The following is a 21,076-nucleotide window of genomic DNA, read 5'->3' as shown; positions in this document are numbered from 1 at the left end:
GGCATCAGAGAAGCTCTAGTTCTGCATGGCATGTGCCAGGTCAGTTCCACTCGTTGATGGAACTGGTGGCTAACAGGGAAAAATTACACTTTAGGCTGGAGAGCAATGTGAACCAAACTATGCTATGGCCAAGCCCACCTCAGCTAGCTGGCAGCATGGCTTTATAATGTTCCCTATTTTTAAATGTTGACTAGACAGGTGAGGCCAATTTTCAAAAGAGCTTAGGGACAGATTTTCAAGTACTCTGCATTCACACCTGCTGTTGGATCCAGCATCCACTGGGGTGCTTACTAAAGGCCGGATTTGCAAGAGCTTAGTGTCCAATATCCACAAGATGTTTAGAGCCCCTTTGAAAAAGATGCTCACTTATTTTGATGCTTCAATGGGAACTTGGATCCCCACTTGTAGGTGCTGAGCACTTTTGAAAATCTTGGCTGCAGATAACGAGGGTGTGGGAGAGATCTGTTCCAAAAAGATCAGTCTGATAGGATGGGAGATGGGGTGAAAAACCACCACCTTCTAAATCCTGGCCCCGGAGCAGCTAAATGTGTCTGTTGACCTGGGAAACAATCAGGGAATAAACAGGGCTAAGGGCATACATGACATGGAACCCTGTCAGCAGATGAAGATCTCTCCTAAGACATTGAGCATTCTGTCAAAATGTTGTGCAACAAGTATCCTTGTTCCTCTATCCCAAGAAAGGAAGGGGGTCATCAATGGGCCAAATATCAGAGCATAATAAGGCTCCTATCTCACCCCTTGGCTGCGTGTCCACCCCCCTCACCTTAGCCAAGCCTTATAATATATAACATAGTATGGACAATGGGGTAACTCCTAGGGCTCCCCCCCCCAAATAAAGGCAGCTCTGGCCAATGACAAAGAGCCCGGCCTGCCTGGGGTTAGAAAAGGTGATTGGTGGAACAGGAGGACATAAGCGGTGGTTGTGGGGTGAGGAGGGCAGATCAGGGGGGTGCCCCCTGGGAAGGCCCCAGCAGAGGAGGGAGGGGGAGGACAGCAGTGCAGTTCAAAGAGGGGAGCACCTGGGGGTGAGGGGCAGGTTAGAGAGAGGAGTCCAGGGCCATTGTATGTATATGGTGGGGTAACCCGGGGAGGGCACAGGGTGTGGGGCAGAGGATCATGGGTAGAGTGACCAGCTGTCCCGATTTTATAGGGACAGTCCTGATTTTTGGGTCTTTTTCTTATATAGGCTCCTATTACCCCCCCATTCCTCCTCCCCATTTTTTACACTTGCTGCCTGGTCACCCTAAGCATGGGGGAGGGGAGCAAGGGGGGCAGGGGCAAAGGGTCCTCCTGGGGGACAGGTGGCCGGGGGAGTCCCAGGGGAGGGAGCACAGTGGGGCTGACATGGGGAGGGGAGCATAGTGGGCAGGTAGGGGATGGGGTTCCCTGGAGCACAGGGGAAGGGGAGTCAGGGGTGTATGTGTGGGCTGGGCATAGGGAGGGGAGCACAGGGGATGGACAGGGAGGGGGCTTGATTGGGGGTTCAGAAGGCAGGGGTCCCAGGGGACAGTCAGGGGTGGGGAACACGGGGTTAGATGGGCGGGAGCACGGTGGGGGCTTGGGGATGGGGAGACAGTCCGGGAGGGGCAGTCAGGGGTGGGGAGCACCGGGGGTTAGATGGGCGGGAAGCATGGGGAGCTTGGGAGATGGACCGGGGGCATTCAGGGGTGGGGAGCACGGGGGTTAGATGGGCGGGAGCATGGGGGCTTGGGAGACGGACCGGGGGCATTCAGGGGTGGGGAGCACGGGGGTTAGATGGGCGGGGAGCATGGGGGCTTGGGGATGGGGAGACGGCCTGGGGAGGGGCAGTCAGGGGTGGGGAGCACGGGGGTTAGATGGGCGGGGAGCATGGGGGCTTGGGAGACGGACCGGGGGCATTCAGGGGTGGGGAGCACGGGGGTTAGATGGGCGGGAGCATGGTGGGGCTTGGGGATGGGGAGACGGCCCGGGAGGGGCAGTCAGGGGTGGGGAGCACGGGGGTTAGATGGGCGGGGAGCATGGGGGCTTGGGAGACGGACGGGGGCAGTCAGGAGGTGGGGAGCACGGGGTGGGGTTAGATGGGCGGGGAGCATGGGGGCTTGGGGATGGGGAGACGGCCCGGGGGCAGTCAGGGGTGGGGAGCACGGGGGTGGCTAGAGGGCGGGGACCACGGTGGGAGGGGCGGCCCGGGGGGCGGGGAGCACGGGGGGGCGGCCGGGGGGGACACGCCCAGCGTGTGGGGCACGAACCACGTGGCAGCAGCCGCCCGCCCCGACTCAGCGCCCGGCACCGAGACGCGACGGCTCCGAGCCCCCGCGGCCCCCGCCCGGGTCCTTGTCGCCCCGCGCCGCCCGCCGGAGCCCGCCGCCCCCAGCCCGGCATGGAGGGGCCCGGCCGCGCCCTGCTCCGCCTCGCCGCCGCCGCTTGCCTCCTCGCCGGGGTGCTGCTGCCGCTGCCAGGTACCGCCGCCGCCAGCCCGGCCCCCCCGCCCGTACCGGGGGGGCACCCAGCCAGCTCCCCCCCCTCCGCCTGTTCCCGGGGGGGCACCCAGCGAGCTCCCCCCCATCGCCGGTTCCCGGGGCACCCAGCCAGCTCAGCCAGCTCCCCCTCCGCCTGTTCCCGGGGGGGGCACCCCGCCAGCTCCCCCCTCCGGCTGGTCCCGGGGGGGCCCCCAGCGAGCTCCCCCCCCGCCCGTACCGGGGGGGCACCCAGCCAGCTCCCCCCCCCCCGCCCGTACCGGGGGGGCACCCAGCCAGCTCCCCCCCCCGTGCCCGGGGGGGGCACCCAGCCAGCTCCCCCCCTCCGCCTGTTCCCGGGGGGGCACCCAGCGAGCTCCCCCCCGCCCGTACCGGGGGGGCACCCAGCCAGCTCCCCCCCCTCCGCCTGTTCCCGGGGGGGCACCCAGCCAGCTCCCCCCCCTCCGCCTGTTCCCGGGGGGGCACCCAGCCAGCTCCCCCCCCTCCGCCCGTACCGGGGGGGCACCCAGCGAGCTCCCCCCCCGCCTGTTCCCGGGGCACCCAGCCAGCTCCCACCCCTCCGCCTGTTCCCGGGGGGGCACCCAGCCAGCTCCCACCCCTCCGCCTGTTCCCGGGGGGGCACCCAGTGAGCTCCCCCCCCTCCGCCTGTTCCCGGGGGGGCACCCAGCCAGCTCCCCCCTCCGTCCGTTCCCGGGGGGGGGCACCCAGCCAGCTCCTCCCTCCGCCCGTACCGGGGGGGCACCCAGCCAGCTCCCCCCCTCCGCCCGTACCGAGGGGCACCCAGCCAGCTCCCTGGTTCAGCCCGTGCCTGGGGGGGGGCACCCAGCCAGCTTCCTCCCTCTGCCCATTCCCCGGGGGAACCCTGGGGGGCCCACCCAGCTCCCTCCCTTGCCCATACCGGGGGGAGGCACCCAGCCAGCTTCCCCCCTCTGCCTGTGCCTGGGGGGGGGCAGCTAGCTTTCCCCCCTCCACCCGTGCCCAGGGGGGCACCCAGCCAGCTCCCCCCCTTTGCCCATACCGGGGTGGCACCCAGCCAGCCCCCCCTTCGCCCGTTCCCGGGGGGGCGCACTCACCCAGCTCCCTCCGCCCGGCTCCCCCCTTCTCTGCCCATACCCAGCCAGCTCCTCCCGGGGGGGGGCACCCGCCCAGCTCCCCCCTCCTCCGTCTGTGCCCGAGGGGGACCTGCCCAGCTCCCTCCTCCGTCTGTGCCCCAGGGGGCACCCGCCCAGCTACTCCTCCTGTGCCCTGGGGGGCACCCAGCCAGCTCCTCCCCTCTTCATCCGTGCCCAGGGGGGCACCCACCAGCTTCCCTCCACCCATGCCCCAGGGGGAGATCCACCCAGCTACTCCGCCCCCTCTCTGCCCATACCCAGGGGGGCACCCCGCCAGCTCCTCTCCCCCACCCATGCCAGGTGGGGAGCACCCTTCCCTCCCCTCCTCCCCTGCCAGTGGTAGTAACTGCGCATGGCCCCCAGGGGGCCAGCTGGGGTGTGGGGCCGGTGCATGGTGCCCTCACCACCTCCGTGGGTTGGAGCCCTAAGCACTGCCCCAGCTCCAGGCACTGCAGCCCGCCGCCCTCTGCACAGCTGGATGGGTGCCTGGCTGGCACCTGAGGTCTGCACCGGGCAGGGCCGGAGCTGGTCTTCCCCTCTGGTGAGGGGTGCGCATGGTGCCAGAGCAGAGTGCCTGGCGCTGGCTCTCCCATCGCCTGGGTCCGATCCCATCCCGCAACGCAGGCGTGTTGGAGGTACGCGGGTCACCTGGTGAACGCCACCAGGAGGCAGGGATAAGCTCCCTTGCCAGTGCTGTTCACCCAAGCTCCTGCTGGGAGGTTGGCCCAGTCAGAACCTGCAGTTAATGTCTCTCCACCTCTTACCCATCCTTTGAATAGACAGGTGGGATTCATCTAGATCAGTGGTTTTCAAAGTTCTTGGGCTCTGTACCCCCTTCCAAATAACGTAGTCTACAGCGTACCCCCGTCTGAGATAGGTGTATTGTTGTGACCCTGTGATTAGACTTGGCAATCTAATGGCAGTCCTCCATTACAGGATTTTACTCGCGTACTCCCCAAGAGCTTGTGTACCGCTAGGGATACGCGTACCCCAGTTTGAAAACCACTGATCTAGATCCTTCTGGGGCTGAGTCATGGATCTTCAAGCTATAGATTTTGCCGCTACTGCCTTCTGCCCCAGGGTGCTCACCCCCGCCTCTTGCACCTCTTTTAGACTTCTTACAACATACATCAGTGAGAGCCGAACAAGACACCGCTGCTCATGGTGCTGATTAGTGCCCTCGGATTGTTTCCTTGTACACCTGTTTGCTTATTCTTAGATTGTGCGCTCCTCGGGCAGGGGCTGTTTGTTCGGTGTTTGTACAGCTCCTAGCACAGTGGCATCCTGGTCCATGGATCAGGCTCTTAAGTGCTACAGTAAAATACAAATAAATTGTTTAAAGGGGATTAACAAAGCTAAGAAACCCTTCAGTATTTGATGCTGAATGCCTCCCAGAACGCAGCATGTGTCTCCCTTCAGTGCATTGGTAGGGGGGTTGCTGTTGCAGGTTGTGGGGTTAGGAGACCTGAGTTCTGTGTAGGTCCAGCGGGACCTATCTTGGGGGTGGGAAGCAGTGACTTTACAGGGCTGAGTCATTCGCCTTCACAAAGTGCTTTGAAGTCTGTGGATTGAACCTTCAGTAGAAGGGCCAAACAATTAACAGTAACTTAAGTACTTGCCTCTGCTTGCTGTGGTGCCAGCATGGACCCTTCATGAGATACCAAATCCACCATTTACCAGCACAGAGTTGGGGTGAAGTAAACCCGACACTTTGGAGAAGTGATCAGTGTCCTTCGCTCAGAGTTGTGTGTAGCTCTTATGCCTAGGGGATAAAAACAGGAATGCTAACTTTAAAAAAGTGCTCGAGTTGTATGAGTATTAGAGAGCATTCTTTCATTCTTGCAGTTTATACTAGGTACTCACAAAACTCACGGGGAATGAACAATCACTGTTAAAAGTCACATGCTACACATAAGTTGACCCCGTATCAATGAGACTAGTTAAGAGTTAGGGGAATGTTTCCATATTCCAGAAGGGGGACTAATTTTGTAAAGCACTATTTCAGTAGTGGGATTTGTCCTTGTCTGTTTGATCTAAGGATTTAGAGAACCTTGGTCGGAGCCCTGCCTGCGTGCGCGATAGTAATCAGTAGCGCACGCGCTAGGGGCTCACGCTGAGTGGGAGCTAAGGATTAGGGGGAAGCGTTAGGTCTCTGTGGGCCTTCTGAAAGAAGAAGTGGCAGAGATGGGGAAGTATGAGGGCCTGATCCTCAGCCCACTGAAGGCAGGGGAAAGTCTTCCATTGACGTCAGTGGGCTTTGGAGCTGGTCCTAAGCAATTAATGTGCTGAAATGACGGGTGGGGTATTTAGCACATAATACTAAAGGAGGGTATGGATGGGTTGACTCATCGCTGGAACCTCACCCCCGTACCCTGGCATGACAGACTCTCCCCCATCTGGTGCTCCCCACTGACAGCTGCTATGGCCCTGTAGTGGTCAGCCTCTTCTCATGCCAGCCCTCCAGCCAGCTCAGATTTGGACCTCTCTCTCCTGGGCCGATAAACGGAACTCAAACGTAACTGCTCCCCCTTAGCAGGGCTCGTTCCTTGGCAGACTCTTCAGGGCGCTAGTCTGCAGGGTCGGTCTCCTGGCCTGGTGCTGAGCAACACCTCCCAGGGCTTTCCCCCTGAAGCCCAGCTCCTAATTCAATAGTGCTTCTCTCTCCTTCCCCCCTCCTCCTAGTCAGGGTGTTTCTGCACCATCTTTCCCTGTGGTCAGCAGGGGAACCCAGGCCCTTCCTCTCCCCTGAGTTCCAGTCCAGGGACCCTGCAGCGAACAGCTCAGGTCTGCTTCTGCTGCCTCCCTTGACTTCTTCCTACTGTGGCCTTCCCCACAGCCCCCTCCTGGGCTTCTGTACATCTGCCTCCCGCTAGGCCCTTCCTGGAATCTCCAGCCACCACAGAGAGACTATAGGATCCTTTCCCCTCTGGGCTTCTTCCCTTTATGCTCATCACCCACCTCCTCCTGCAGCTGGGCCTCATCTTCAGATGGGCCTTCCCAGCCTTGGTGCCTTCATTAAGCTCTCTAGCTCCAGTTTAACCCTTTTAGGGCCAGTGTGGGGTAGATACCCCATCACATGAGGCTTCTTTCTTCCCTAGCCCCCTGGTAACCTGTTTCAAGGTATAAGTGGGTGATCAGCTGGGGATCAGAAAAATCTCCACTTCTGGGCTACAGCCAGGTACCGTCTGTGGCATTCTTCATTCTTTTGATTATTTGCTTTTGGCCACTGTTTGCCCCTCTGTCTGTTCTAATGTGGCAGTTTCTGTGTTCCTGGATCCTTAGCCAGAATCCGAGATGCAAATCTCTTGAACTTTGGGGAAGTTCTGGTTAGGATCCAAACTTCTTTGCAGGTTGGGCCCATCTTTACTTCAAGGGGCTGAGCCCTGACTGGTGCCAAGGGCCTTCAACCCCCAGAAGTCTTGGATGCTCCATTTGTTAGAGAAGAAGCTTGTCTCACAGGATCTGATGCCAGAAGGGATGTCACACTTTCTCCTACCTCACACTGGACCTACGTGAAAAGCTGTTTGTTACTTACCCCTGCCCAGAATGTGACTTGTGCAGCCCATGCCCCTGCCAAACTGCTTGTGCGCTGTGGCTGATGCGGGGTCGCTCAGAATCTAGGCTCCTGGGGAGGAGAAATCTACTGAGGATGACACTGGGTTGTGCCTTGCATGATGTGTAAGCAGTTGTCTGGGGGAGAACCCCCCCGTTTACTTTTCACTTATTGTAGAATTGCAGGGCTATCAGAAACTTGCATGTAGGAGCTGCCATGTTCAGTTGAGCCTTCTTTATCCTAGATCTGTGTAATTCTTCTTGTTGGTCCTCACTGCAGTGCCCCCAGACGCACATGGGCAGGCGCAGAGACGGAAGGACATAGTAACATGGTTGTGGCTTTGCAGTGGGAATATTCACTCCCGGCCTAAGCTAACCTGAGTGCTTGGACCAGGCTGCTGATCCATGTGGATTAATTGTGCAGTGCAGACATAGCCAGAGTGTGTAACTTGGTTGACTTAACACGTGATCCATGTTAACACCTGCCTCCTAACCACACTCCTAGCACAACACTTAGGCTGCATCCTGGTTCTAACAGCTTTGCTGCTTCTAGCAGTGCCTGGGTAGTGAGGTGAGACAGTCCTAGCTCTCTGTGCAGGGAGACAACCTGAAAAGAGTCCACCGTGGGAGACACCCGCAGGCCTCTGCCCTTGGCCCCAGCAGTTGAGGCAGTAAAGGAGAGCGGCCTGTGTTTTCCCAGAATGCACCAGCACAATTACACAGTGTGGTGGGTGTATGACCAATGCACAGTTGCACTGGGAAAAAATCCTGTGTGCATGCATTGACTCGTATCGGCTGTAACCACATCATAGTAGTGTGTCTGTATTTTGACTATGGTAAGATACCAAGCTCCTCTCACAATCCTAGGAATTGTCATATAGGTTTGGGACGGTGGCCATCTAGACCAGTATCTTGTCTGACAGTTGCCAGTTCCAGTTGTTTCAGAGGAACTGCAACACAATCTGTAGTGGACAGCTATGGAATAACCTGCCTGTACAGGAGGCTTTTTTCCTACTAGCTGCTTTCTCAGTTAGCCATTGGTCAGCTTATGACCTGGATAGGAAGGTTTATCATTACATCAGGCAGGATTTTTAGACAGCTTGTGAATGAGATAAAGGATGTTCCAGCAGTGAGGGAAACAGTTCAGTTCTTGCTCTGCCACTGATTTCCTGTGTGAGCTTGAAAGTCAGGCTTGGTCTACACATAAACGTTTTGCTGGCATAGCTGGGAATGTGAAAAAATATCACCACCTGAGGAACCGACACAGCTGTCCTTGCAAAAACCCCTAGTGTAGGCTCGGTTATATTACTAAAAACCCCTTTTGGCAGCATTGCTTATTTAGTTGCCCATGCAACCATAATTCAGTCCTCTTGTGTGCTTTATGATCCATTCTTTAACTACACAGTTGTGTGCTATTTTTTTCCATGGGACCTCTGCCTCCTTCACTGCGCAGAATAGACCTGTTCTGGGGTGGAGCAGGATTGTGCGCCAAGGAGGTTGTTGTTTATAGGATCCCTGCCTCATCTGTTGTGGAAGGTCTGTAGTGATGCGGCAGGGAATGCAGGAAGAGAAAGGATGGGGTCATGGTTAAGGCAGCGGAATGCTGCCCTGGAGAATTGGATTCTGTCCCTGCCGCTGTCACAGTGTGCCTGTGGGATGGTAGTCAAATCACCTTAAACCAAACTTTTCACAGGAGGTCACTAATTGTGTGTTCCTCATTTTCTGGGTAACTGACTTGAGACCCTGGGATCTGATTTGAAGAAGGACTAAGCAGTCGCAGCTGCAGTTGCAGTCGGTGGGAGCTGTGCTTTGAACACACAACGTGCTATATCATGCTAGGCATCTCAATTAATTGATATTTTTTGAATCTCTCCAATGGGGATAATCACATTTCCTCATCTCACAGGGGTTGGGAAATGTAATTGCAGTGTGTGAAGCACTCAGATACCCTACGGATGGGCACCACAGAAGAGCCCACGAGGAAATGAATAATGTCTTCAGAGCCGGGTTTGAATAACGTGCAGTAAATAAGACCCAGTGCAATACATTGAACAATATGGGGAAAACAATATTGAATAGCTGTTCATTGATTTTGCACCATCTGTCCTTTGCCCTAAATGAGGCTGAGGTCCTGTGGAAAAAATAATATCTGATCATCTAATTGACGATTGTGTCGTAATGCAGCTGCACAAGGAAGCTGGATTAAAGTTGCATGAGCAGCCTTAATTCTGACTTTGCCTAACATTGAAGTTCTTGGCTTTGCAGCGTTCATGTTCTTTTAATGTAGGTTTTTGTGTGTGTGTGTCATCTAGAACTCAGGATTTTTGGAACATCCTTTGACCCTCTTTGCTTCTGTGACCCCATTTCCACCAAGGAAACTTTCTAAAAATTGCCAGCGGTAGTCACCCTGCTGCAGCTCCACCAGCACTTGCAATGTTGGGATCCCTAGTGCAGGTGAGACTTTGGCAGGTGCTAAGTGCTGCCATTAGGGGTAAAACTTTCTAAAGTCCTTAATGCCCATTTATAGAAGTTACTCAGGCTCCTGACTTCCAGCCAGACTCTGGCTTGTCTAGTCACAAGAGTTTTACTGCTCTAACTATATCGCTACAAGCTTTAGTATGAGCAAAATTGTACTGGTATAAAAGTGCCTGTATGGAAAGGAGAATAAACTACTGGTGCAAGGCACTGCAATGCCCCTGTGACTGTGTCCACATTAGGGCTTGTACTGGTTTATGTATTTCAGTTAAGTCCCCTTCAACTGACATAGTTGAACCAATACGAAGTTTATGTAGACCAGGCCCTGGGAGCTTCTGTCACTTTGACCTTGTTCCCCTAGACCAAGCTGAGCAGGGCTGCATGGAATGGCTGGGGCAACAGCCCGCATGCCTATCCAAGGACTTCCAACGTTGCTAACACTTGGAGGAAAACTTGTACCTATCCGGTCCCATTGCTGCAGTCGGGCTGGAACTCTGGCAACGTCTGCCTGGTGATAGGTATTTAAAGTGCTAGAGACTTGCATGCACGCCCATTTAAAGACCTCTTTGTTTTGTTAAAAAAACCAAGGGACTTGGGAGGATCCCTCTGGAAATGTTCCGGCTGCTGCCGGCTGTTTGTTATAACTCGCCCGTTCACTCTCTGCTGAGAGAGCAAGGATTTGGCCTGTGTTAGCGTCTGTCAATAGTGTCTTTCTTTGCTGCCTTTGGAAATCCGCTTCCTTTGGCAGCATTGGGCTTGATTTTAAAAATAAATGTGTAGAGTATTTTGGTCCATGAAGCCAGCTTGTTCTCCCGGCCACCTTGGGCTGTGCTGGGGTTGCTTTGTTTGTTTTGCTCCCGGGATAGACGTCTCCACTCGCAGTCTGGGTAGGGGCAGCAGCAGTGCATAAAGCTTGGATTGTCACAGCTCCAGTTCCCTGCCATACGGTCTCATTGCTGCCCTGAGGAGAGAGATGCACAGAACAGTGGTCTGCACAGGAGTTAAGATGGAACTAGCTCACCTCGCCAGCTCTGCAAGGGAGGTGGAAGGCCTGTGATCTAAGAGAGCCGCATTTACAGCCCAGCCTAGACGGAGGAGCTTCTCTTGGAGGGCGGGAATGTGGCCCCTGAAGCTAGCACCACTTTGGAAGGGAAGAGAGTCCCGCTCTAAAAACTCCACTTGGGCCAGGTCACCGTTACAGGGTGAGGCTGCACTTCAGATCCTGTTAGCCCCCCTTGAGGGCACCCCCTTGCTGCCTTCCTCTCTCTCTGGGTGGAAACCACACGGTCCCACCACTCATAGGCTGGCTCTCTGGGCTCCAGCCCCTGGTTCACCAGCTGTCAAGCTGACAGGCCCAAGGGAGTTTGCACCTGCAAACCTTTTTTTCCCTCCAGGAGCCTGTGATAGCAGCTGATTAAAGGGACTCGAATAGCTTCTTCAGAACAAAGCCTTGTTCATTCATTCACCCCAGTGTGCATGGCAGTCAGAGGCAAGGCCGGTCCACCTGTTTCCCCTTAGGTAAGCCTTAGTCGTTCATTGCACACTTTAGAAAGTCCCATTCAGCCATTACTTGTCTCTCTAGGCTGCAGTTAGCGGAGCAGCTCCTGACAGCCCGTTGAAGGCTCCGTTCTTCCCTAGGCCAAGGGAAGGTTTGTGTAACCCCGCTGAGCCTAGCTTCGGGTCTGGGACGAATCAACCAGGCAGGGGACATTTCCCAGTTAATACCTGCCTCATTGTTTCTTCTGTGACCCTTCTTCTCTGGACTGTGCCGCATCTTTGTCATTGATTCGCTTCCTCCTCACGGCCTCCTTTAATTTAACTCCCTGCTGTCAAACAGGATAACCTCAGACAGGCAAACTGCGGCACGTCAGAGCTAATGCACAGAGCTCCCTCACTCTCCACAGGGAGCAGTAACCTAGCATGGCAGGAACGTTTCTGCAAGAGAGTCTCTCCAGAGAGGAGGATAGTAGAGGGGGCCTGTGATGGTGATGGATGGGAGAGGCGAGTGGCTCTGCTGTGACCCCTCTGCCATCCTTGAATCAATCCATCGCAATTTGTTATGAAGGGTGAACAGTGTTTCCTTTAACAGTGAAATGTGCTAGTGCTGTGAAGCTTTTGTTTTAAAACTAGTCAGCCCCCCCTCCTCCCCCGGCATATGTCTTAGTGAGGGAAGTGACCAGGATTGTCTGGGTGGCGAGCAGTGCCCAAAGATGGAAGAAAAAGGAGCTCAGAGTAAGGTGGGGGAGCAGGGATCCCACCCTGTGACACTGCAGGGCAAGCTGAGATGGGCTACAAGGGAGCAGGAGAATTTAAGGGGGGCACCGTGCTAGGTTGCAACAGACTTACTGTGTGATGTTGGGCGAGTCCCTTTACTTCCTGTGCCTCTGTTTGCCCATCTGTAAAAGGGGGCCGTGGACACTGTGAAGTGTGTGAAGATCTGTAGATGAGAAGGGCTGGGTGGCATTAGTGCCGAGGAGCAGACTGGTTCCTCTGCCTCCACGGCCCAGGAAATCGTTGGCCACCATTGCGGGAAACGCCAGCAGGGCTGCCAGTCGCGGGAGTGGTTTTTGTGATGTGGACACTTAGCCCCTTATGAAACCACCAGCTCATTTCACACCGGTACCCAAGCAGCCATCGGACGGTAGTGACCTCTGGTCCTTACTACCCATGGCTGGATTTGGAGCGGTAGGAAAGAAGGGACTGATGCTGTAATCCGTCCCCTAGCCCTCTGGATCATCCAATTCCCCTGGTGGGGTTTGGTTTTGTAGTGGGGACGTGGGTGAGACTTGTACTTGTTGTGCTGCTGGATAGAGAGTTATAGCTGGCTGGCCTCCCCGCTGATGCAGAGGGGCCCCATTGTGGCGGTTAGATTTCTGGTAACACTCCGAATGTTTTCTTGCTGGTGGCTCTGACTCTTGTATTTTAAGAATCAAGGCCAGGTTTCAGCTGGCGCCAAGTCTTCTGTCTACTTTTAGATTGATTAAGCTTGCAAGTTACAAGAAAGAACCAGCTTTGAAATCCCAGCTGGATGGGCACCCGGAGGGCAATCCCCGCAGTCCCTTGTGGGGAAGGGAGCCCATTCGCTATAGCTTGGCCTATGGACAGTACCCAGGTGTGAACTAAACAGGGGTGCAAGGCTTGGCAAGAGGAGATTCCCAGAACCCCTCTCCCAGCGGTGAGGAGCAGGGTGTCATGCTCTCACGGGATCTTTCACCGACTGGCAGCAAGGACGTCACTTAAACGAGAGCAGACCTGAGCCAGGCCTTCCCATCCTTCGCCTCAGCATTAGGTGTGGGGCCTCCCCTTGCTAAGCCGTTGCCTCCCCCTCTGAAGCGATACTTGTTGACCCTCCCACCTGTGCTCAGCATCACAAACAGCTTCTGAGCTTTGCACTTCCCATTACACCACCTCTGAGTGTCACCATACCCCGGGGGTGGCCAGCCTGCGGCTCTGGAGCCACATGCAGGCTCCTTGTATAGGCACCGACTCCAGGGCTGGAGTTACACGCACCAACGTTCCAATGTGCCGGGGGGTGCTCCCTGCTCAACCCCTGGCTCTGCCCCAAGCCCCAGCCCCCACTCCACTTCTTCCCCCAAGGCCCCCGCCCCTTCCCAAGTCTGCTGCACCCTTGCTCCTCCTCCTCCCCTCTCCCCCCAGCCTCCTGCACACCACAGAACAGCTGATCGTGGTGGGCGGGAGGCGCAGGGATGGAGGGTTAGGTGCTGCTGGCGGGTGGGAGACACTGGGAGCTGCTGACGTGTTACTGTGGCTCTTTGGCAATGCACATTGGTAAATTCTGGCTCCTGCTCAGGCTCAGGTTGGCCACCCCTGCCATACCTGATCAGACCGCTGGTGTCTCTAGGCTGGTCCCTGGCACCCCATTGGAAGGGCTTAGTGCAAGACACCTCCCCCAGACAGGGCTGAAATGCATGTGAGAGGGGGAATGGCTGTCCACTGGCACTCTGCTTCCTGTAGGTGCTGGCTAGGAAGTCAGACTCTCCTGCTGGCAAGCGTGCGGACATAGGGGCTGGAACTAGGGGCGCTGGGGGTGTGGTAGCACCCCGTGGCTTGAAATGGTTTCCATCAGATTGGTTCAATGGCTCTCAGCACCCCCCACAATACAAATTGTTCCTGCCCCCCCTGCACACTGTGACCCTTCCTGGGAGGGTGCGTTAGCACCCGGGAGCGGGGGGGGGGGGCAGTGGCGCTACCCTGCCATTGTCACAGGAGACAGTTCTTGGCTCTTCACTCTCAGCGGCTGTTGAGACTGTCACATCGCTATGTAAGCTGTCTCCCTCCCATGCCTCTTAGGCTTGCTCCTTCCTGGCTTGTCGTCAAGCCCAGGCACTGTGTCTGGTTCATTAGGACTCTGAGTAACTCATTAGCCTGGTCTTTATCTCATTTAAATATTTGCTTGGGTAATTTTAGTGCCCATGAACGGAAAGGGCTGGTGGCCTGGCTCTAGGGGTGTGCGGGTCTTTTCCTGATATGCAGCTCTCGGTGTGCCTGCATCCCAGCCCACACCACCCCCTGCTAGTCCAGTGCTGGGGCTCTGAGTAGAGACGGACACTTTTACCCTGTGCCTTTGGTTTTGGGGGGGTGGATTCTGGGGAAATGAGACCGGTTCCACTGAACTCCTCCCAGAGCAGGTCATGCAGCCTGAGGTGGTGCATTTCCCCATGGTGCCAGCTAGTGCCTTCCTGGCTGCAGGCTGCACACGTACACACGCAGGAAACCTTGTCTGGGCAAGTGTGGTCAGGTTCAGAAAGTGTCTTCAGAGCTGGCGTATAGGATGCCAGCTAGAGTTGTTTGAACGCTGACTTCCCTTGGTGGGGGGAGGGCGGGTTGGAGAGTGACTGCGTGTTCACTAGTTATATACGTAGCTGTATGTTTACCATGGGCTGCAGGAAGTGCAGGGTTAGTGATGCAGCCTTTAAGTAAAGCAGGATTCTCTGACAGAAGAGCCTTAATCCTAGGGCTGTGGCATAGACTCCTTGATCATTTTCTGATGGAGAAGGCTGTGAAACCCTGCACCTGCTGACACAGCCCCCAGCTGCCAACAGCTGCTATCTGCCTACCAGGGACTGGTCAAGCCTTCTCTGCCAACATCTCTGCACCCGCATCCTCAGTCCAGTACTCCCACCTGCAAACCCTCATCAGGAGCCCCACTTCCACAGCTCCTCCCCCAGACCGGGGTAGAGCTCCAAGTGGAAGGAGAAGCAGAGTTTGGGGGGGGGAGGGGGCAAAGAAGAGGCACAGAGACTTTCTGCCCCGTCTCCTTAATGCCCGCTGCTGATGCTCACAAACTCCTCCAGGACAGCTGCTGCCCGAGGGTTAACTTACTTATCTTGATGCTGAGTGATGGAGTTTCCGCAGAGCCAGCTGCTGTATTCCCACCTGTGCTACGGTGCAGGGGCTAGGTCTGTCCTGCTTCCTGGGCTCATGGGCAGGGGGCTAGCAGTGACCTGTTCTGATAGATTCCTAGGTTAGGCAGGGGAACGAGGACCTCGAGAAAGCACTGGATAGTCCTTTAATGACCACTGAGTATTAGCCGGGGTAGCCAGGAGCATATCAAGATGTGGGGTGGGGTGGGGAGGTGAGTTGCAATTGCTCTAAGTCTCGGAAGGGACTCAGTGCACGTGCTGCCTCCCCCTGTTGAAACCCTCCAGATCTAAACACCTCGATGCTGCAGATAAAAGAGAGGGCACATGCAGCCTTCGCGTAAGGCTGCCAATTCCAGTCCAGCCCAGGTCAGCAGTGCCTGAAAGCTTTCCCAAAGGTCCCCCAGATCAGGAGCTGCTGGGCAGGCCCATGCCTGGTGGGCAGGCGTCCCTTCTAACAACCCATCTCAGTTGGTACCGGTTGGCTTCCTGGGCAGAATCAGGTGCCACAATGTGAATGGGTCAAGGAGATTGATCTCCTCACGCATGGGCTTCCCAGGGCAGGGTTGAGGGGGAGCGTAGAGGCCCCTTGCCCTGCCGTTGTATGTGCTGTATCTGCTCGGTGGATAAAGAGGGGACAAGCGAGCACCTTTCCCCAGCGGTGATTCCAGTGGGGAGAACACAGAGAACAAGAGAAAGATGCACTCAGACTGCTCTATACTGAAGGTCCCATAAACCCATCAGACTAGTTAATGCAGTGCCAGACAGTCACCTGCCCCCTGTGTAAAAGATACGCGTCGGAGTCCCTCTGACCCTTGCTGTGCGTTTGATCAGGCTGTTGCTGCTTTATTGACTGGAGCTGGAAATATCTGCCTGAGCATCGGTTGAGATTTACTCCTGGCCCCTGGCCTTTGGAGGAAGATCCAAGTCCGTTGTCCATCACTTAGGGAGCTGGGAGGGCACAGGCCTTGCTCGGGGGTTGAAGGGTCACGTGGAGCTGCAAAGTGCTTGTCAGCAGAATGCTGGGCGTCCTGAGAGTCTATGACAGTGGTTGGGTTTAAATAGAAATCTGGTCTCTGCAGGCTGGAACCAGCTGTGCCTCCCACACAGCTCAATATCAAAGGGCTCACAGGGGGAACAAAGGACCCTGCTACCTCTGTCTTCTCAGCTGGGGAAAGGAGCCTGGGTCCAGGCCCAGCTGCTGCTGGCCACGCCCTAGTTTAATTCAGAGAGTGGCGCTTCCAGCTTTGGATCTGGATGGTGAATTGGTTCTGAAAGGGAGCACAGGGGCTCCTGGCTGGGATTCCAAGAGACAAGGCACATGGAACTGGGGGGCTCTGGTTCCTCAGGCAGACGGGAGGCCGTCTGTCCCTGTGTGAGGGGAACGCTCCTTGTCTCGGGGATGGCCTTGCAGACCTTGGCTCCGAGCGGAAGGCTGCCGGTGCTGGGAGATGGGGGGTGAAACACGCTTTACATTGGACTCTCCAGAAAAGCCCAGGCACAAAGCAGAAGCCTTCAGAACAAGGCCCAGCAGCAGCTCTGCTTGTGCCCCTGGTGCAGACGTCTCCAGCCCCACCAAGGAGGCAATTTAGATCTGGAGCTGGTTACAGATTCTTATGTGTTCATAAACCCCTCAATCGCTTCGCCTGGCGCACTGCAGCCGGATTGCTGGGGCACGGCTATGAAGTCTGAGCTAAGCCTTTGCACCTCATGCTCAACTGGCGTCCTTCTTTCTCCTGCTGTACTGTGGCACATTTATAGTGTATTAGCCTCAGAGCTGGTGTTAACTCAGGTTAACCCTGGAGATCTAGTACTGTAACAGCACTGCACCACAGAGCCGTCTGCAATACCTAGCTGGCTCTCGTCCTTAGCAGATAGCCCTCTCCTCTCACCACGGAGTAGGTGCATTTCCTACCAGTGTCTGCAACGGGGTGCATTTTTTCCCTCAAATGGTTACAACCCTCCTCCTCTAGGACTCCTCTTGGTCAGGAAACTATCCCCTCTGGTTCCCCAGCCGGAGGTCACTGCAAGGAGCTGCATCTTTGCTTGTGTTGGTGCGCTCTTTGCCTTCCCTGAAGTGCCGGTTTCCTCGACAGGAGAGGCTGAACCCAGTAGTTAGAGAAAGTGCTGGATCTTTGGGTGGGAGAAGGGCTCTACAACACATTTGGTATTCAACAGAAAATAGTTCACTGGTCATCATTAGGTTTCAGAGTTAATGTCCAGTGAGATGAGTGAGCAGCTGTTATGCTGCTGAGCTGTTGCTCCAAACTGATCAGAGGTGGTTTTTAAAAGTGATCACATGACAGTCAGAAATGCTGTAGTGTTGTGTGTCGTAGGTGGGTGCAGTCCCAGAGCACTGCCTTAGGGTCTGGAATGGTCCTGCAGGCACCCTGCCTCAGTTTCCCCTTGAATTCTGAGAATAACCCACTTATACCCACCTACATCCAGAGTACAATATTCCCCCTGCCTTGGGACTATTTTATTCAGATTAACCAGCTTCCCTCCCCCCAGAGCTCCCTTTTAGGGTATGTCTACACTGCAATGTAAGCCCAGAGTTTGAACTCATGCTCAAGCCTAACCCTCCTTCTGTCTACACACAAATCACTCTAACCCAGGGCTTGGATACAGGGTCCCAGGACCCCATGGGGGTAGAGGGTCTAAGCTTGGGTCAAGATGGGACCCAGGGCTCAAGCCCTTATTCCTTTGCAGTGTAGATGCAGCCCCACTGGACTCATGTTCTGGGAGTCCGCCAAGAGTATCCCACAGGCTGATTTTTCTTTATCCTCTGGACAGTCAAATTTGGTGGACAGTCAAGTTTTCACTTACGGCACCATGAACAAAGGGCTAGAGTGGCCACATCTTGGAAGGGTGCTAGGAAGTCCGGGACATGGGAAGTGGGACTTGGCTCACATAATGCAGTGTAGATGCTAGAGCCCTAGGTTAACAAACTCAGGGTCTGCTGCCTCAAATTATTGCTAGCCCTGGGCTTACACTGCAGTGTAGACATACCGGTAGATTCAGGGTTTCACAGCCCTCCTTTCTGGGTCTGTGCAGTTCCAGTCCTGGCCCTTCCTGTCCTGTAGACTCTCCCCATAGGTCCTAGCTGAGTTCTTCCTGTTGGTCTCAGGAGCTTCTTCCTTGGCTTCGCTTGGAGACTCCTTTTTTGGGTCACCCACTCAGCTAGTCAGGCTCTTGATGCTCTCCAGGTGGGTTTAATAGCCCCACTCCTGTTTGTGCTGGCTGGGAGAGAGGGGAGCCTTGCCCTGCCCTCTCCAAAGCACCTGGTGTCAGGCCCTTACGGGAACAATGATCTAGGATAGCCCTGTACCTTCCTTCTCCCAGATGCCAACTGCCTCCAGGACCATCTTCCTCTCTTCCAATAAACTACCTCCTCTGGCCTTAATGGCCACAGCATCCCATTAAAGGGTAAAGGCCGTGCTTTGCTCAGCCAACTATGAGCTGGCTGTAACCGTGTACTGGTTAGGAGCAGGACTGAGTGTTTCGCTGTCAGCGGTGCAAAGCCTCTCCTGTAGCTCAGAGCCCGAGGGTCTGCTTCTTGGAGCGACAGCTCAGAGTTCTGCTCTAGCTGCTCATGCGATGTTCCAAGTAGCCTCGGTGTGCACCACAGGCACAGCCAAACAGATCAGTGGCTCCAGCTACGCACAGCTGCTTTTAATACCTTCAAGTGCCCCTTTACGTGCTGCTTCCCTGTACCAGGCCCTCTAAACCACAGCTCCAAGGGCAGGTTTCCACTAACACCACGCAGCCCCTCAAAGACAGTTGCACTAAGATCCCTGCGGGCCACACACCTCAGTGATCTTGCTGGGGCAGCAAGAAGAGACAAAGCCCAGCCCATCTCACCCAGATCCCCCCGTGAGTTCCATATTCCCCCTCTCCCCTGCAGGAGGGAGACGAGAACCCCTCCAGCTTGTGTGTGTGTGTGTTGGTTGGGTATTGCTGAGAGCCATCTGCTCCCTCAGCACAGCCAGGCGGCTCTCTCCAGGCAGACAGACTCTGTAAGGCCTGTGCCTGGGGACAGCACAACCCCCAGCAGCGACAGGAGGGCCCTGCCTGCCGTGGGCGTGGGCAGGGGGTACACAGGGACAGATGAAGGGGTTTCTTGTACCCAGGGGTCTGTTGCACCATGAGACAGCAGAGACCAGCTCCCCCAAGCAATATAAATCTCCAAGAGCTCCCCCAGCCCAGCAGCAGCTAAAACCCGAAGGCTGTTCGCATAGACAAGCCCCTACCTGCACCCCCAACACCTGCTCACTCCCAGGAGCGCGGTCAGCCCCCGGTGCCAACTTCCCTACAGCGGGCTGAAGAGCAGGGAGAGGAGCTGGTATTTCAAGGGCCCCCAGTGCCTCTCCTTTCCCAGCATGCTTTGCCATGGAAAGCGCGAGAGTCAGGCCGTCCCTTTCCCTACTCCGAGAGGGCCTCAGCCAGCCTCACGTGGCTTAGGCCTTCCTCTAAGACGTAGAGCAGCAGCAGGGCTGCTCCGCACCATGCCCTGACTCCCTCCACCCATCCGGTCTGAGAGCAAAGCTGTTTCCTGGCCTCTGCCTCTCCCTGGAACCACAGCACCCCAGTCTAGCACTGGGGAACTCAGCCCCCAGGCCCGGGAGCTCAGCGCTTATGCAGCTTCGCACCTTCCTGTGTGAGGCCGGGCCAGTCCACCCAGCAGCGGCAATGGGGGCTGGAGATCGTGGGTTAACCCTGCACCCTGCTTTGGGCCAGGCTGGGTCTCTGAAGCTTGGACTCTAGGGGCACTTTGCTCTTCTGGCCTCTACCTGGGAGCCTGCCCTGTCCTTGGAAAGACGAAGCCGATCCTCCCCCCTCAGCTCCCCCTTCTCCAGCTAGCTGGCTGGGTGAGCATCTGCACGCATCTCTGAGCAGCTTCCAAACGGGGAACAGGCCTTGTGAGCCTGGGGCAGTGCTGGCCCCCCAGCCCCTCTCCTCTCGCACCCCCTCCTCCTGCCCCCAGACAAGTACTGCCTGTTTACAGGGTGTGTGTCTGTGTCTATCGGGAGAGAAGCGGGCGGGTGTGTATGATGGGAGGATCTATTTATTCCCAGGCTAGATGGCTGAGTGCGAGCGTGGCCTCAGGAGCTTCTGGCCTCTTACCAAGTGCTTGTGAGTAGGGCAGGGTAGTGGTAGGCACACAGCACTTCGCACCCAGCTTGATTCTTGTCAGAGGGCAGCTGGGCTGTCTTAGACCGTCACACAGCGTGAGCTTAGCGGGTCCATCTGCCAGTCCCTAAGCCCCTACTTACGCCTGTGTATTTTTCAACCCTGTTATTACTAGATCTTAGTCCTCTGCTGTATATTTCCCTTCAGATATTTATAGGGCTTTCACAATCCCATAAATACCATTTCCTTTAGCCTGTATAAATTTAGCTCCATCAGCCTCTCCCTTCTAAGGCCTCGGCTTGGTGCCTTTTGTTGGATACACACACACTCCCTCTCTCTCATGCCTTCTTAACGTGCAGCCTCCCTGCTGAGTCACCGGCTTCTCTCAGCTCTGTCAAGAGATCCCAACACGGTGCTGGCGGCGTTTCTCCACAGTGTTCCTTGGGAGCCAGATTTGTAAGGGAGACATGATGGGGGGGAGGGAGGGGTCTAAGCTCTTGAAACCAGCCTAAGCTGGACTGATGCAAATTGCAGCGAGCTTTACCTACACTAGGGGTTTGTACTGGTGCCAGGCCGCTGATGGCTGGAATCAGGGCAAGACCTATGTGAGTGTAACTTACACCGTCTGGCCTCTCACTATATATGGTGCACCACTTGGGCTCCCCTCTGTGGCCGCAATACTGCCAATACGTGCGTGCAGTTGGCATCGGTGGTATTATTAGGGTGACCAGATAGAAAGTGTGACAAATCAGGATGGGGTTGGGGGTAATAAGCACCTGTATAAGAAAAAGCCCAATATATCGGGACTGTCCCTATAAAATCGGGACATCTGGTCACCCTAGATATTATACATGTGCTTAAAGTTAAGCGCATGAATAAGTACTTGCAGTATTTTCAGAGTCACGGCTGTCCAGGATATTGTCCCGCATTTTGTAGGTATGGGGTGCAT

At 55.9% G+C, this 21,076-nt stretch overlaps 1 protein-coding gene across 1 annotated transcript in view; it reads left to right on the top strand.

Annotated features, from left to right (window-relative positions):
* The first annotated feature begins 2,242 nt into the window (after positions 1 to 2,242).
* The window catches only part of LOC120370368 (mucin-2-like), a 31,869-nt gene continuing 13,035 nt past the window's right edge, over positions 2,243 to 21,076 (top strand). Inside the window, exon 1 of the mRNA XM_039484951.1 lies at positions 2,243 to 2,459. Coding sequence (XP_039340885.1) covers positions 2,381 to 2,459 — 79 coding nt within the window. The 5' untranslated portion in view covers positions 2,243 to 2,380. The remainder of the gene's footprint in view (positions 2,460 to 21,076) is intronic.

Source organism: Mauremys reevesii, linkage group 8 (assembly GCF_016161935.1).
Source record: "Mauremys reevesii isolate NIE-2019 linkage group 8, ASM1616193v1, whole genome shotgun sequence".
Taxonomy (NCBI): Eukaryota; Metazoa; Chordata; order Testudines; family Geoemydidae; genus Mauremys; species Mauremys reevesii.
This window is presented reverse-complemented; position numbering and strand designations above follow the sequence as displayed.